General features: G+C 42.8%; 1 protein-coding gene and 1 pseudogene across 4 annotated transcripts in view; one reads left to right on the top strand and one right to left on the bottom strand.

The window, feature by feature from the left end:
- The window catches only part of XRN1 (5'-3' exoribonuclease 1), a 79,861-nt gene that overhangs the window by 46,074 nt on the left and 17,056 nt on the right, over nucleotides 1-16,731 (top strand). For all 4 annotated transcript variants that reach the window (XM_060242294.1, XM_060242297.1, XM_060242295.1 and 1 more), the window contains exons 27-30: nucleotides 3,594-3,729; nucleotides 5,432-5,488; nucleotides 9,052-9,184; nucleotides 16,142-16,211. In XM_060242294.1, coding sequence (XP_060098277.1) covers nucleotides 3,594-3,729; nucleotides 5,432-5,488; nucleotides 9,052-9,184; nucleotides 16,142-16,211 — 396 coding nt within the window. The remainder of the gene's footprint in view (nucleotides 1-3,593; nucleotides 3,730-5,431; nucleotides 5,489-9,051; nucleotides 9,185-16,141; nucleotides 16,212-16,731) is intronic.
- Nucleotides 6,259-6,933, bottom strand: LOC132573379 (homeobox protein AKR-like; annotated as a pseudogene).

Below are 16,731 nucleotides of genomic sequence, written 5' to 3'. Positions count from 1 at the left end.
GCATCCCAACAGGGGCTGGGAGTTTATTCAGTAATTTTCTTAGTGCCAAAGAAGAACGGGGAGTTCAGAACCATTCTGGATCTGAAATGGCTCAACAAGTTTGTACAAACGAAACATTTCAAGATGGAGACCTTAAGGTCAGTGTTGCTAGCCATTCAGCCACAGGATTTCCTGGCCTCCTTGGATCTATCCGAGGCTTATTTACATGTTCCCATTCGGGAATCACGCTGAAAGTTTCTGCGCTTCTCCTACGGGGGGAATCACTTTCAGTATCGGGCCTTACCATTCGGCCTAAAGTCCTCTTCTCGGGTGTTTACAAAGATCTTGGTAACGCTGGTGGTGGAGTTGAGACTGCAGGGTGTGGCCCTGTTTCCTTACCTGGACGACAGTCTGGTGAAGGTGGGGTCATACCAGCAATGTCTGGAGGGCATTCAGCAGACAGTGACCATGGTACGTCATCACGGCTTTGTAGTAAATGTAGAGAAGAGCAATCTTCTTCCCTCACAGAGGTTAGTGCACTTGGGGGTAGAGATAGATACGACCTTGGACAGAGTATTCTTGACTTTAGAGAGACGGGAGAAGTTCTACTCCCTGTTACAAGGGGTGCTACAACAACGCAGAGTGTCGGTTATGTCTCTAGCGCAGTTGCTAGGAATGATGGACTCGTGTCAGGACCTACTGTTTTGGGCCAGGTTCCACACTCAACCCCTTCAGTTTTTCCTCTGTCCCTTCCAGGACATTATAGGGAACAAAATCCACAAACTGGTGACTCTGCCGCTAGAGGTGACAACCCAGTTGAAGTGGTGGCTGAATCCAGTCCGCTTCCTTCCGGGCCATCCACTCCGCGAGCCCCAGAGAGTATGTGTGACCGCAGATGCCAGTCTATGGGGCGTGGGAGCCCACTCGCAGGAGCAAATGATTCAGGGACAATGGGAGCCCCACGAGATAAAGCGCAGTATCAACTTCTTGGAGCTCAGAGCGATTTGTCTAGGGTTGTTGGGTTTACAGGCAGCCCTGATAGGTCGCCATGTTCTCGTCAAAACGGACAACTCAATGGCCAAGGAGTATGTGAATCGACAAGGAGGAACCCGGGTGAAATCTCTTCACGCCAAGGTGAAGGTTCTTTTCGAGTGGGCAGAAACCAATCTTCGGTCGATCAAGGCGGTTCATGTTCCAGGGAAGGACAACCTGCTAGCAGACCGGCTCAGCAGTCGTTTTCTGGATCAGACGGAGTGGATGCTACACAGGGATACCTTCAGTCTGATAGTGGACAGATACGGTCCAGTATCGGTGGACTTGTTTGCCACAGCAGAGAATCGACAGGTGGACAGGTTCTTCGCCAAAAGCAGAGATGTAAAAGCAGAAGGGACCGATGCGCTCAGTGGCGAGTGGCTGACAGGGTTACTGTATGCCTTCCCACCCACTCCACTATTGCCCAGGGTGATTCAGAGGGTAGTGGAGCTAAGGGCAAAGTTGGTGCTTGTGGCTCCTTCCTGGCCAAGACAGGCATGGTTTCAGGAACTACTGAGGCTGTCGGTTCAACCTCCTTGGCGATTGCCAAGGAGGGACGATCTCTTGACTCAGGGCAACATGTCACATCCTCAACCGGACCTGTTACAGTTAACAGTCTGGAGGTTGAGCGGTTGCAGCTCGAAGGTCTAGGTTATGCCAAGTGGGTGGTGGACACTATGTTGGCATCACGTAGATTTTCCACTAACAGGGTGTATAACACCACTTGGAAGGTTTTCTCTTCATGGTCGGCCCAGCAGGGGTGGGATCCATTGAAGGTGAAGGTTCAAGGTGTTCTTTGCTTTCTACAGGAGGGGGCAGACACAAGGGGCTTTCCACTAGTACACTGTGGCGTCAGGTGGCTGCCATCTCTGCTATCCAAGGGGTGCGGGGGCGTAAGGCTTTGTCCATGCATCCGCATATTAGGCGCTTTTTGAGGGGTACTGCACTTCTCAAACCACCACAGGTTCATAGGTTCCCTTCATGGAAGTTGAATGTAGTGCTGAATGCCTTGTGTAGGCATCCCTTTGAGCCTATGGCATCATGTGGGATTAAAGAACTTACTTTAAAATCACTCTTTCTAGTGGGAATCACCACGCGCGAAGGGTGTCTGAGTTACGGGCCCTTTCCGTTGATAAGGAACTCTGTGTCTTTCATAATGATAAGGTTGTGCTTAGACCAGACCCATCTTTCATCCCTAAAGTTAATTCTATTTTTCATAGGTCTCAGGAGTTGGTGCTTCCAAATTTTTGTCCCAACCCTAGTCTCCCAAGGAAAGGGAGTTGCACTGTCTAGATGTTAAGAGGGCACTTAGTTTTTTTACCGTTGCTGTCCTCAACTGAATGGCTGGCAGAATATCTCTTCCTTACATACCCTGCAGAACTGCATCAAGTCCTACAGGGCATGGATGTTATTCAACAGAGAGTTCCATCAGGTTGGGGCCAGGGTACTAAAAGCCCTGGCCCTGGTTGAGGACGGCAGGATATGTCTTGGGCCAGGGACCAGGATCATGGGTCCCAGACTGTTAAGGGCCTTGAAGGTAAGCACCGAAACCTGGAACCTGATCCAGAGCTCAACTGGAAACCAGTGCAGCTCAACTCGGCACAGGTCGAATGTGTGCTGTCTCCGTAAGGACCTGCACTGCTGCATTCTGTACGAGCTGAAGTTTCCAGGTCAGTCTCAAGGGGTAGGCCCACATAGGGTGAGTTACAGCAGACCAATCTAGAGGTGACCATTGGTAAGGGACAGTTGCCTGACCTGGCATAACTGGGAAAATGCTAGTCTGGCAACATTTGTGATCTGGCTCTCCATCCGGAATCACACCCAAGCTCTTAACAGGTGGTGCTGATGTTAAGGGCACATTGTCAAAAGCTTGGATTTGGAACCCCAATACTGAATCGTCCCTGCCCAGCCATAGAACTTCTGTCTTAGTAGAATTCAGTCTCAGACAGCTGTGCTCTAACCGTCCCACCATGACTTCCAACCTCTCAGTCCAAACCGGTGGTGCAGTATCCTACTAGCTACCCATCAAAAAATATAACTGGGTGTTAACAGTGTACTAATATACCAGCCCAAAACAGTTTTGCTGTTTTATAATCTGCAGTATGCAATTATTTTTAAAAGGGAATCTCTTTTTGCCTTAAACTTGGTACAATAGTGAAAACATTGTCCTATAATTTTCCAATAAAAAGGTGTGTGATGGCTGGCTATCGGAATGGTGGAGACTAGATAATAATGAAGTCCCAGTTTTGCTTCAGTTTATCAATAGGCTGAAATTAAACTGTTCGTAATTTGTCAGTTTTTGGGCCAGTGTTTGGTTTTTTGTTTTTGGAATTTTGGTCAGTAAAATCAGTAATTTTTGATCCTTTGACTAGTTTTCATGCCTGTTATTGGGACAACTATAACTAGACGGCAAACTCAGTTTTGTACTGTCAGTGCTAAGCAATTGAATTTGCTGTACAATGGATAACTGCTGTACAAGCTTTATTCAACAATGTTCCTGTATTGTAGGCACTGTAAAAATTAACTTTAATTAAATTTAATTCTTGGGGATGTTTATTAATATGGAATAATTTTTTATCTAGTGCTGAGAAAGTTCAAGAAATCATTGCATGGCTAAAAGCTCATCCTGTGAGCACTCTTTCTCGTTCTTCTTGTGATTTACAAATTCTGGATGCTGCTATTGTTGAGAAGATTGAAGAAGAAATAGAAAAGTGCAAGGTACTTTTTTAACAATATGTAGTATAATTTGTTTTATTATTTACTTCCCACCTTTCTCCCCAATGAGGACTCAAAATGGCTTACATTGTTCTTCTCTCCTCCATTCTAGCCTTACAACAACTCTGTGAGGTAGGTTAGGCTGAGTGTGTGTGACTGGCCCAGGGTCACCCAACAAGCTTCCATGACAGAGTGGGGATTCAAACCTAGGTTTAGCCATATCCTAGTTTGACACCATTCTGGCTCTCTAATGGCTCTCTCTAAGAATGGGACAGTAAGTTGTTTATGACAAATTCCACTAGTGCTGTTAGGAATCTGTATTCAGTTAACTGGCAAAATATTTGCTGATCAACTTTGAATTATAACCTGCTTTATAAGTTACAGCAACGTGGAAGAAGATGTTGACAGTTTTGTTTATTAGGCCTGATCAGCTGTATGCCCGCCAGTTTTCCAGTGAAATTATGTATATAGCATTGAGTTTAAAAAAGCTATGCTTGCTTATGAAAGCTTTTAATCTGTTACATTCTTATTACCTGCTCTTCCTCTAAGGAGCTCAGTTCTGTGCAGATGGTTCTCTCCTCCTCTATGTCCTCACAACAACCCTGTGAGTTAAATTAGTCTGAGGGTGATTGGTCACCTAGTGAGCTTCATGGCTGAGTGGGGATTTATTATTTATTTAAAATATTTATTAGCTGCCTTTCTACCTTATAGGAACTCAAGGCAGTGTACAAGAATTTGAACCAGATCTAGTCATAGTAGATTTGCACTGTACTAACTCTAGGATTGCATAACAAGAGTTCTGTAAGGTTTGTGTTCTTGAATAGCAGTTCATTTTTTTCTCCTCCTCCCCTCAAGCATACTTGTTAACAGTTTAAGATGCATTTTAGGGGCCAGAAGTTCCAAGCTAGTCTAAAATCCTGTTGACTATATACACAAACTCTTGGAACATGCAACGTTGCTATCTGGATTTTGATCAGCAGTTTGGAAACCAAACTTTATTTCATTGATCGATTTGATTTATATCCCACTAGCCCCACTAGCAGCCTCAGGGTGACTCACAACATATAGATATATAGTTTAAAAGATTAAAACATAATACTATAAAATGTTAAAATTCAGTTCTATACAAAAATCACACGCTGGTGATAACGTAATTAAAGTGTTCTCAGAGATTTTATCATGTATGTTGTGTTGGTTATTAGCAAGTGGCCAAATTCCCACCAGTCAATACATAAAAATACTTCTACCTCATACAGTGGGTAGAGTAGGTGAACAGATGGATAGGGCAGGGGGAGTAATCTAATATGGTGTCAGCTGCTTCAACCAAAGGCTTGGTGGAACAGCTCTGCTTTCCCCTTCCAATCTATAGTTTATCTTTCTTTGAAATAAATTCCCTTTAGTCTGGGGAAATCAGAGGCCCCCAGAAGATCAATTTTTATTTGATATATTAGACTTTCCTAAGTTCTAAGTTGTCCATAACAGTCCTGATGGTCTTTCTTCTAATACCAATATGCTTAGGCAGAAGGCTCCTTAGACAAAGATGGCATTAATCTCTAGGCATGATTAATTATATATCAGATATTAGTGATCTTGTATAGAAAGGAAGAATGGGTTGCTGCTTTGTGCTGGAAAATATTAGTTTTTTGTAAGGTTATACAATCCTATAATAGTTTGCTTTATGAGTTTTCACCTCTTATCCCCTCAGCAAAGAAAAAGTAATAAGAAAGTACGTGTGACTGTGAAACCCCACTTGTTATACAGAGTAAGTTTTGACAGTTTCATTACAGATCTTGTAAAATATTACCAAAATTGAATTCTTTGTGCTTTGTAAAGACTTTTGTATTGTCATATTTCAAAGTATAATCTTAATTAAAAATGTTCAGTAGTAAATTTGTCCATGATAGTCATGCATAGTAGTGAGGCATACCTTAATGTCACCTTTATAGCAATTACTTCTGGCTTGTTTGGATGTGTGTGTGTTTAAACTTAATTCTGGAAGTACTGCATGAAGAAGAAAATACTTTCTTACATCATGAAAAAAGCATAATCCAAATTCAAATTGTTTTTTTAAAATCTGAAATCTGTTTTAAGACAGCCTGTTGGTATATTTTGTTCCACGGAATGATATGAAGACCGATCTTGTTACTAAATATTTCACAGTCCGAAAGAAACAATGAAAACAATAATAGGGAACCATCTCACATTATGAATAATCCTACTAAGAAATATTTATTATATAAAAGAAAAATAAAACCTTTTGTATCTGCAGTAGTTTTACATTTGTAACTCCAAAAATGACTGTATTCCGCAGAAGACCATTTTAAGAATCTTCATCTCAGCAATTCCTTGTGCAAATAAGATTTTTTTTTTTTTTTTAAATTGCTGTTAGTCTTTGATACCATGTAGACAATTGCCAAATATTTCTAGTACCTCCCTGCCAGGGGAGAAGGAAAAAAAGTAGGGGAGGATTTATGCCATGAGTTTTGCCTGTAGTTTTGCTACCTGTTTATGCCATGAGTTTTGCTGTCTGTTTTAGAGCTGAAACCTACTAAAATCCTGATTGAGATTTGCAGGAGTGTTGAAAACCCCACTCTGTGCATTTGTACTCATTTCCAGTTTAGACACATCCTCATGTTGTCTATGAAGTTGTTGGGGGAGGATCTTCCTTCCTTCCCCTGCAGATCTTCCTGCACTAGCTAGTTGACCAAAATGGAAAGGTGAATCTTTCAGTGCAATTACTGTGGTGTGGCATATGACTGATGGTGAACCAAAACAGATAGTGGGGAAGATAGTTTACAAGTCTTGCTTGGTCCTGGGCTACCAGAGAGGTAGGAGATTTCAGTCAGTGGAATGCAGGTTTTTGTTCCAATGGAGAATTCCACTGTGTTGCCATCAGGTAAAAGTCTGCATTGTGTATTGATAAACTTTTAAAAATATATAGAGATTTTATTCTATTGAATCCAATCCATTGCACTTACAAACCTGTAGTGTGGAAAGGTGTATCTGTTGGAACAGTAGTGCCTTTTCTTGTTCTGAAGGATAGGCATTGTAGTAGTGCTCATACAGCCAGTCCCAAAGAACCTGAATCAATTAATTGGGCAGGTTACCTCATCATCTTCTCTTGAAGAAGCTGGTAGAAGTAGAAAGGTCCAGGAGGATATCCATACTGTCAGCATCATGCACCTCACTGCCTGAGACTGCAGCAAGAGCACCTCCTCCCCCCCCAACTTGGCCCATGGAAATTATTCTTGTCAATAATTAAATATTCATTTTCTATTCAGAAGGGAAGGAGAAAATTTGGGAAAGGAGAGCTAGATGGGGGGGGGGGGAAGCAGTTGCTCTTAAATGGTACCCATGTGTTGAATTTGTTGAAGAGAAGGACTAGATGCTGTGTCTTAGCCTCAGCCTCCAAAAGGGGTTACAAGAGAGAAAGGCAAAAACTGTGAACATCCTTCCTGTTTACTTTTCTTCCTCTGTCTCTTTGATGTGTAGACTAATACTCTCAGGGAATTGCTTCCTTCCTTCCATTCTGTATGAGCATCAATGTATGAGCTCCTCTTCTCTTTCGCACACACATAAAGAAGGACATTGCTCTCCACCATGGATGCAAGACATGCATTTCTGCATCTGCATCCATCATAATTTAGTTAGATTCTATTTCTGTCTCTCATCTATCCTATCTAGAAAGAAGTTCACTAAATAAAGGACTTTTATTACTTTTGAAACTGACAAGTGGCTTTGTGTAACTTTGTAACTAGGGGTGTGCATTCAGCATAAGCTGGACCAAATAAATACCCACAAAATACCTTATCAGTATATTGGAAGTATTTATTCAGCTGAATACAGATCAGAATTCAGCTACCAAAGCAGCCCCATCCAAAGAAAAGCCAATATTATTCAGCCTTTATTCTGGCATCCTGAGTGAAAGGAAGGGGGTAAACTTTAAACTCCCCCCCCCCTTAGAGTCAGGCCACAGTGTGACTCTGGAAGAGAAGGAAAGGGGTTTAAACTTTAAACCCATTCCTTTCCTCTCTGAAGTCACACTGCAGCTGCAGCCTGAATCCAGGAGGAGATGGAAAGGGTTTAAAGTTGTAATCACTTCTCTCACCGAGTCAGCTCTGCATGACTCAGTGGGTTAAATTCTTCATTATACCCTATGGGGACAGTCAGGTTTTCAGAATACTAACCCGAATACCGGTATAATACCAGTACTGGTATTTGAGGATATTTGGGAATACCAAATATTTTTGGGTCTCAAAACACCCAAATCTGAATAGGCCCAATTTTTTTTTTCTTTTACATCCCTATTTGTAACTTTGTTAGCACATATAGAATAAAGAAACTGCTGCTGCATGTAGCCTTTTTAGTGCACCCTGCTAAATGAGATGGAGATTCCTGGCTTACTGTACCAGTGAATTTGACATAATTGACAGTTTTCTCTGTCTCTGTTGAAAGTAACTTGAGAGGGGAGCTCGCTTTGCTGCGTCTCTCTTTGTTGTTTAATTTGTGCTTGGCAAAGTGAGGCAAGCAAGAACATAAGAGAAGCCATGTTGGATCAGACCAATGGCCCATCCAGTCCAACACTCTGTGTGTAACAGTGGCCAAAAAATTTATATATATATATATATATATATATATATATATATATATATATATATATATATATATATATATATATATATATATATATATATATATAATAAATATATATATACACACACACACACACACATATATACACACTGTGGCTAATAGCCACTGATGGACCTCTGCTCCATATTTTTATCTAACCTCCTCCTTCACCATGAAGCTGCCTTCTTCACTATGAAGTGCACTCTCCCCCACCACCCAGCGGTGAGTAAGTGGAATAGTAACCAGGAACTAAAGCTGCCTTTTCAACCATGTTGACACTACTGATGTGAATTTACTTTGAACATATGGTGATCTTTTTTGCAATACTCTGATAAATACATCTGCTTCTTAGATAACTGAATAAGATTGTTTTGGTAACCATTTCATCTGCATTTTGACACAATGGGCCGGATCCCATTAATAAGAACCATGTGCACAAGGTTCTCCTCTCCCTCAGTTGCCCTCTCCAACAGCAGTACTCCAACTTCCCTGCTTTCTCTCCTGGGGATCCTCCATCCCTTAGGAACAGCATTTCCGGCTGCTGGGGTGGGGTTGGATATGCTTCTGTGCTTAAAATTTAGATGGAATCCAAGCCAGTAAATTTAATGTTAGTGATTTTGTTGTGAAGTCTGAAAGTAGTACACTCTGCTAAAGGAGACTTTCTGTGATTTCATTACTCTTGATTCCTACCAGCCTTTAGAACAGCAACATGGAACAATACCAGACCAAGATGCAGAATATCGACTGTTTGACCGTGTTGTGAATGTAAGAGAGAACTTTTCAGTTCCTGTTGGTCTTCGTGGTACCATAATTGGAATTAAAGGAGGTAAAATTACGTAACTGATATATGGACAAACTCTTTCCTTTTAAAAGAACATGTGAATGATTTATTGGCCATAAGTCAAGTTAAAAAGAATGCATTTTTTAAAATTGTGTAATATAAATTGTTGCTTACTTGTGAAATGTGCTAATGCTTTGTGTAGCACTTTTAGAGACTGTCACCATACATGAAAGGCCTTATACTAGGGGACAAGAGGTGCAAGGGTAATAAGATGCCTGATCTGGTTTGGTTGTGGGATTTTTTCGCTCCCAGGAACACAGAGACATTTGTAAATGCCTCAAATGTAAGATGCTTTAGGAACATAGGAGTCTTTATTTATTTATTTATTGGATTTATATCCCGCTCTCCCTGCCGAAGCAGGCGCAGGATGGCTCACAACAGTAAAAACATGTACAGATATTAAACATTAACTAATTAAAACCTTAAACAATATAACGATTAAAACATTTTAAAAACAATTTGGTGCTAATAATACATTCCAATAATTTCAGTTTCAGTCTTCTTGAGTATCCTCATATGTGGCTATCGATTAAAAGCAAGTTGAAATAAAGCTGTCTTGCAAGCCTTGCGGAACTGAACAAGGTCCCTCAAGGCTCTTGCTTCTTCCAGCAGTTGGTTCCATCAATAGGGAGGCGCTATAGAGAAGGCTCTCTCACGAGTGATCTTCAATCTTACCAGGGATCAATAACAGATTCCATGTCCCTGATCTGAGTACCCTCTGGAGAACATATGGGAAGAGATGGTCCCTAAAGTAGACAGGTCCTTGGCCATATTGGGCTTTAAAGGAAATAACCAGCACCTTGTAGGGAATCCGGAACACTATCAGCAGCTCCCGCAGCTCAGGCTGTATGTGCTCCCACATGGAAAGCCCCAATAACAGCCTAGCCGCTGCATTCTGCACCAGCTGCAGTCTCTGGATTTGAGACAAGGGCAGCCCCATGCAGAGGGCGTTATAGTAGTCCAATTTCAAGGTGACCGTAGCGTGGATCACAGTTTCCAGGTTACCAGAGTCGAGGAAAGCCTTGCCCGCTTAAGATGCAAAAAGGCAGATTTGGCAGTGGCTGCTATCTAGGCCTCCTTTGTAAGTGAAGGTTCCAGTAGCACCCCCAAGCTTTTGACCTTGGGCGCCATTGCAAGTGGCGTGCCATCAAAAGCTGGTAAAGGGATTTCCCTTCCCGGGCCGCCACGACTCAGGCAAAGGACCTCTGTCTATGTAAGATTTAGCTTCAGTCGACTCAGCTTAAGCCACCCTGCCACGGCCTTCAGCACCAGATCCAGATTTTCTGGGCACAGGCAGACTGGCTAGCTTTTGATGGCACGCCACTTGCAATGGCGCCCAAGGTCAAAAGCTTGGAACCAACTGATGGTCGACTGGGTCGAACACAGTCGACAGGTCCAACAACATCAGTATCACTGAACCACCTCGGTTGAGATACCACTGGAGATCATCCACCAGGGCAACCAGTACTGTTGAGATGCCACTGGAGATCATCCACCAGGGCGACCAGTACTGGGCGAAAGCCAGACTGATGGGGTTCCAGGACAGAACCGTCTTCCAGAAAACTCTGTAACTGTAGCGCTACTGCCCTCTCAATAATTTTGCCCCAAAAGGGCAAATTCGAGACCTCCCAGTAGTGTGGCAATTCGGTGAGATCTAGTGATGGTTTTTTCAGGAGAGGGTGGACCACTGCCTCTTTGAGGGGCCCTGGAAAGAGCCCCTCAGAGAGGGATCTATTAACGATATCCCATACAGGATATTGTAGCTCCAGCCAGCAAGCTTTAATCAGCTAGGATGGGCAAGGGTCCAGGTCACATGTTTAACAATATCGTCATTAAAATGAGCTTAAGAAACAAATATCTTTATCTGTTAAGAGCAAATCTACCAAAATACAAGATAATTATGTTGTCTACCTTCTTAAAAGTTAATCCAAGTTAACTATTTATTTACATAAAATTCTTTTCAAAACTTTTCAGTCCTTTAGCTCTTAATAATAAATAATAATAATAGCTTTTATTTCTATCCCGCCCTCCCCGCCTAGGCGGCTCAGGGCGGCTAACAACAGCTCATACGTTAACATAAATAATAAAACTTTGGATTTAACAATTAAAATTAAACATATAAAAACCAGTTAGTTAAATTAAAATACATAATTTAAGTTACACTATATGTATATATATATCTGGCAGCAATAAGACTGTTCTGGCGCTGGTTCTGCCAGTTTAGATAATATTGTAGATGGCGGTTCTTTGTACCAGGCAACTCAGCAGTCGATGTCATTATAGGCTTGTCTAAAAAGGGCGGTCTTGCAGGCCCTGCGGAACTGGTCAAGGTTCCGCAGGGCCCGCACTTCCTCCGGAAGCTGGTTCCACAGTGCAGGTGCCGCAACTGAAAAGGCCCGTGCTCTGGTGTTTTGGAGTTTGACCTCTCTCGGTCCAGGGATGGTCATTTTGTTTTTACCCACTGACCTCAGTGCCCTCTGGGGTTCATATGGGGAGAGACGGTCCCTTAGGTAGGCTGGTCCTTGGCCATATAGGGCTTTAAAGGTGATAACCAACACTTTGTACTGGACTCGGTAGGTAATTGGCAGCCAGTGCAGTCCGCGCAGCCCCGGCCGTATGCGCTCCCATTTTGAGAGCCCCAATAGTAGCCTGGCCGACACGTTCTGCACCAGCTGCAGCTTCCGGGTCCGGCACAGAGGTAGCCCCAAGTAGAGGGCATTACAGTAGTCCAATCTTGAGGTGACCGTTGCATGGATCACTGTTGCGAGGTCGCGGCGTTCCAGGAAGGGGGCCAACTGCCTTGCCCGCTTCAGATGGAAGAATGCTGACTTGGCAGTGGCTGCTATCTGGGCCTCCATTGATAATGAAGGCTCTAGTAAAACACCCAGACTTTTTACCTGGCGCGCTGGTTCCAATGGTGCGCCGTCGAAAGTTGGGAGAGCTATTTCCCCTCCCAGGGCACCGCGACCCACACAAAGGACCTCTGTCTTCGCTGGATTCAGTTTCAACCCACTCAATCTGAGCCACGTCGCTACCGCCTGCAAGGCCCGATCCAGGTTCCCTGGGGCGGAGCCAGGCCGGCCATCCATTAGTAGATAGAGCTGGGTGTCATCTGCATATTGATGGCAGCCCAGCCCGAACCTCTGGACAATCTGGGCAAGGGGGCGCATATAAATGTTAAACAGCATTGGGGAGAGAACTGCTCCCTGAGGCACCCCACAATCAAGTGTGCGCCTCTGGGATCGTTCACCCCCAATGGCCACCCTTTGTCCCCGATCGGAGAGGAAGGAGGAAAGCCATTGCAAGGCCAACCCCCCAACCCCTATGTCGGCGAGGCGGCGCTTTAGCAACTGGTGGTCGACTGTGTCAAATGCCGCCGACAGGTCTAATAACATCAGTACCACAGCGCCGCCCCGATCCAGATGCCGCTGGAGGTCATCCACCAAGGCGACCAGCACTGTCTCCGTCCCATGGCCCGGTCGGAACCCAGACTGGGACGGGTCAAGAACGGAAGCGTCATCTAGGAATCTCTGTAGCTGCAACGCCACTGCCCTCTCAATAATTTTACCTAAAAATGGTAAATTAGACACCGGACGGTAATTCGCCAATTCGGCCGGGTCTGCTGTACATTTTTTTAGGAGAGGGCGAACCAACGCCTCTTTCAAAGGCGTTGGGAAATGCCCCTCTGCGAGGGATCTATTTATGATGTCCCGTAAAGGACATCTGAGCTCCCTCTGGCAAGATTTAATCAGCCAAGAGGGGCACGGATCCAAATCACATGTTGTTGGGCGAGCAGCGGAGAGGATCCCATCAACTTCCTCCAGGTTGAGCGGATCGAAGCAATCCAGAACCAAACCCGAAGACAGGCACGGAGCCTCAATTTCACTCACCGTTTCCAAGGTGGTAGGCAGGTCTTGGCGGAGCAATGAGATTTTATCAGCAAAATATTTCGCAAATGCCTCACAGCCAATCTCCAATTCTCTAATGTTTGGTTTGCCTTGTGGCAATGTTATAAGATCCCCAATTATTCTAAACAATTGTGCTGGGCGCGAATTTGCGGATGCAATCTTGGTTGCAAAGTAGTTTTTCTTTGCAGCCTTGACTGCCATCTCATAAGACTTCATAAACGTTCTGTAGGATGTTCTCATTGCTTCGTCCCGAGTATGTCTCCACTGCCTCTCTAGTCGTCTGAGCCCTTGTTTTATCCTATATTTTATCCTGAGCCTTGTTTTGTCTTATATCCATATTACTCTAGAAGAAACAACTTAATATAATCCAAAAATCTCACTTAGCCTTTTAAGATTGTATGTCAGTTCTTATTGAGAGTTCCATATCTGATTACCCAGAGAGAGAGAGACAATTCAAAAACGCTTCTTCCTGAAAAATTTCCACATCTTGATTTTTTGGCTGAGATGCACCTTCTCTCTCTTTAATGCAGTCATCTGTCTTGGTAAAAGTAGGAAGATTCCACGCCATTTGTTTCTCTCAACAAAACTTCAATCAGTCTCGATTTCCGGTCTTTCTTTTAAACTGCGCCATAAGGTTCCATTTTGGTTTTCTTTTGTTCGTTTCTCCCTTTCCAATTCCACAGACGTCACCAGGATCTCTTTCACACTCTGCTCATGTAGATTTGAGATTTTGCTGGCTTTTAGCATAAAAGCTCCCATTTGTTTTTAATCAACTCTGTTAATGAATCAAGATCCTGCTTCAGAGAGATTATGCTACATAATATTTTTTTTAATAAAACATTTCGCTTGGTAATGCCATTTTTCTCTGTCAACAAACTCAGTCTATTAATCCAAGTTGAAAAGTAGCTCAGAGACTCAGTTAGTCTGTCTCTCCAAATCTCCTCCAGCTGTGATTTTGGATGTTACCATTTCAGTTGCAATCAAACAACAAAGACAGATCTCTCTAGAATAGATCTTGTTTTTGTTCAGACCATATTACAGCCAAATAATAACCTCTTTAATACATATCCAATTATAATCCAGGTCGATTTAGGTATCTGTATTCAGTCTAATTCAGATTGTTGCCAAGCGGTCAGGCGTTCACCTCTTGCTGCTGTGTTAGCTATCATGGCGGTGGAGCTTCGGGGCATACAAGAAGGACAGGAACATCCGCCACTATGCCCCTGGCTCTCTGCAAAAGTCCCATGCCGAAAGAAAACCCCTTCAGGGTCTCCTTGGGGATGCCACGTCTGTGGCACCCCTCCAACCGCCTGATTCACAGGGGCCGCTGGAGACACGGTCCACGCTGAGCTCAAGGCGACATGACCCGGAAGCTGACAAAGTACACTTTCTTGGGGAGATTGTTCCATGATTGTGGGGCTGCCACTAAAAAGGTACTCTCTCCTGAGTATTTCCTGAGTACCAAGACAAGAAGAAAATTCAGGGGATAGGCTTTTTTTAACAATATGAGGCTAAGAGATTGAGTAGATAGCCATAATGCTAAGTATAGTACAGTGCCGAGAACAAACAAATAAGGAATGCAGTCAAGAGAACTCATGACCTAAGAACATAAGAGAAGCCGTGTTGGATCAAGCCAATGGCCCAGACAGTCCAACACTCTGTGTCACACGGTGGCCAAAACCCAGGTCCCATCAGGTCCACCAGTGGGGCTATACTTTGTGGTTTCTGTATTCCTTGATGTTCTGCATAGTACTGAGATGTGCCTGTGGCTATCACCTGTTCTGCTTAACTTCTGGCCTCACTATATAAAAAAAAAAGTTTTGTTTTTCTGTACTTGGGGTATACTTACCTACCACCTTAGGTGTCAACTTCATGCACCAGAGGGGAGGGGACTCTGGCCTTAGAAAAATTATGCTACAATCATCTTAAAAGTGCCCTTAGACTTTGTGTTTGTACTAACACCTCCCTGGCATGTATAAATCAGTGAGATAAGAAAAAATGTCAAAAGAGCCGGTAACAAGATACAAGCCTGTTTAGAAAGTGTCTGTACAATATGTTAGGTGACATTCTTTCTTCTTTTTTTAAGGACCTCTCCATTTTGTTATTCATTAACTCAGTAAACTAGTGTTGGCCATTTGACCAGTCAGAAAAAGATCTGATCCATTGTGTGGTGAAATATTGGTTAATTATTGCTATAGCATCAACTTTGTTGAAACTTCAACAAAGATATTTTAATAACTACTTTAGTGTTTATGTTAACTGTATTAACAGTGGTTAAAGTGTTGTGAAAGAATGAAACTACTTGTTTCAGAAAATGCAACGAATTATAACTTTTTGATGTTATAAATGTCAACAACTCATGGACCTTTTCCGTGTTTTATTCCTGAACACCAGGATTAAGCTATAGGTTCAAAAATATGTTAAAAATGAAATTAAAAAAAAGAAATAGGGCAGTGCAGTATGAACAACTGTTTGTTCCCCCCGCCCCCATTTCAAAGAACAGTTATTTTTAAGGGCAGTTGGGCTAAGTAGATAATGGGACAGTTCTTCTTGTTTGGAGATGCCTTAAGTTATAGTAGATGACCAGTAATAGAAGCACCATTCTACTGCTAAGCTTGCCCCACTTGCTACAGTGCTTAGAGGGAAAATAACCTCCTCTCTTGCCCTCACGAATAAACAACACAGTAATTAAATAAAGAGGGAAAGCTGCCATTTGCATTCTTGGCTGCAGAGAGTATTTGGCAGTACTCGACCACAGTCAAATAATGGGTAGTAATATTTGATTGGGCGGTAGAGTGGAATGCCAACCCTGTCATAAGATTTATAAATTTGTTCGGTTTTCTGCCTGGTCAGCTATATGGCACACAAGAACTACCAGCTTAAGCACACTCTAATTTCTGGAATGCAGGCCCCTAAAGCCCATGAAACACTACCGAGTCCTACAGTTTAGCATTTGAAAATGAGACTAGCAGTGCTTTAAACAATAACTTTTCTGTTTCATTAGTACCTCATTTCATCTTCATTTTTCCCTCAGCTAGCAGAGAATCTGATATGCTGTATGAAGTACTATTTGATGAAGAGTTTCATGGAGGCTTAACAGTCAGGTTTGTGGAAATAAAGTTAGGAACACCTTTTCTTTCTAGTGTAATGCATGAGCTTGTATTAAAAGATGTAATATTGCTCAGAAATTGGTTTAATTATTATACGATTTTGTTAGCATTTCTAGTTGGCAGTTTTTTGAAATCTTTATTGATTCATTCTAAAAAGTACCGCAAAAAACAGTTACTCTTGTGTTTTTTTTAGTCACTGAGGCAGAAAAACAAAACAAAAAAAGAAAAATCATGAAGGAACCTAATGCACACAGTATGTAAAGGCAAAAACAGCCAACTGGTTTGAAACAAACATGCACATATATAATGCAGACAATGGATAAACACAGTTTATTTTGTCTGTGTGTTTGTTTCAAACCAGTGGGCTTTGGTTACCTTGACATGCCTTGTATATTGGAATTCAATGTTGTTCTTCAACTCCCCCCCCCCTTTTGGATTGGTTGTAAACCCCTGCCCATTTCTCCCCCCCCCCCCCGGTTTATTTTATAGATGAGAAATAACTGTAAGTCAAAAG

Source organism: Heteronotia binoei, chromosome 6 (genome assembly GCF_032191835.1).
Source record: "Heteronotia binoei isolate CCM8104 ecotype False Entrance Well chromosome 6, APGP_CSIRO_Hbin_v1, whole genome shotgun sequence".
In the NCBI taxonomy this organism is placed as follows: Eukaryota; Metazoa; Chordata; class Lepidosauria; order Squamata; family Gekkonidae; genus Heteronotia; species Heteronotia binoei.
This window is presented reverse-complemented; position numbering and strand designations above follow the sequence as displayed.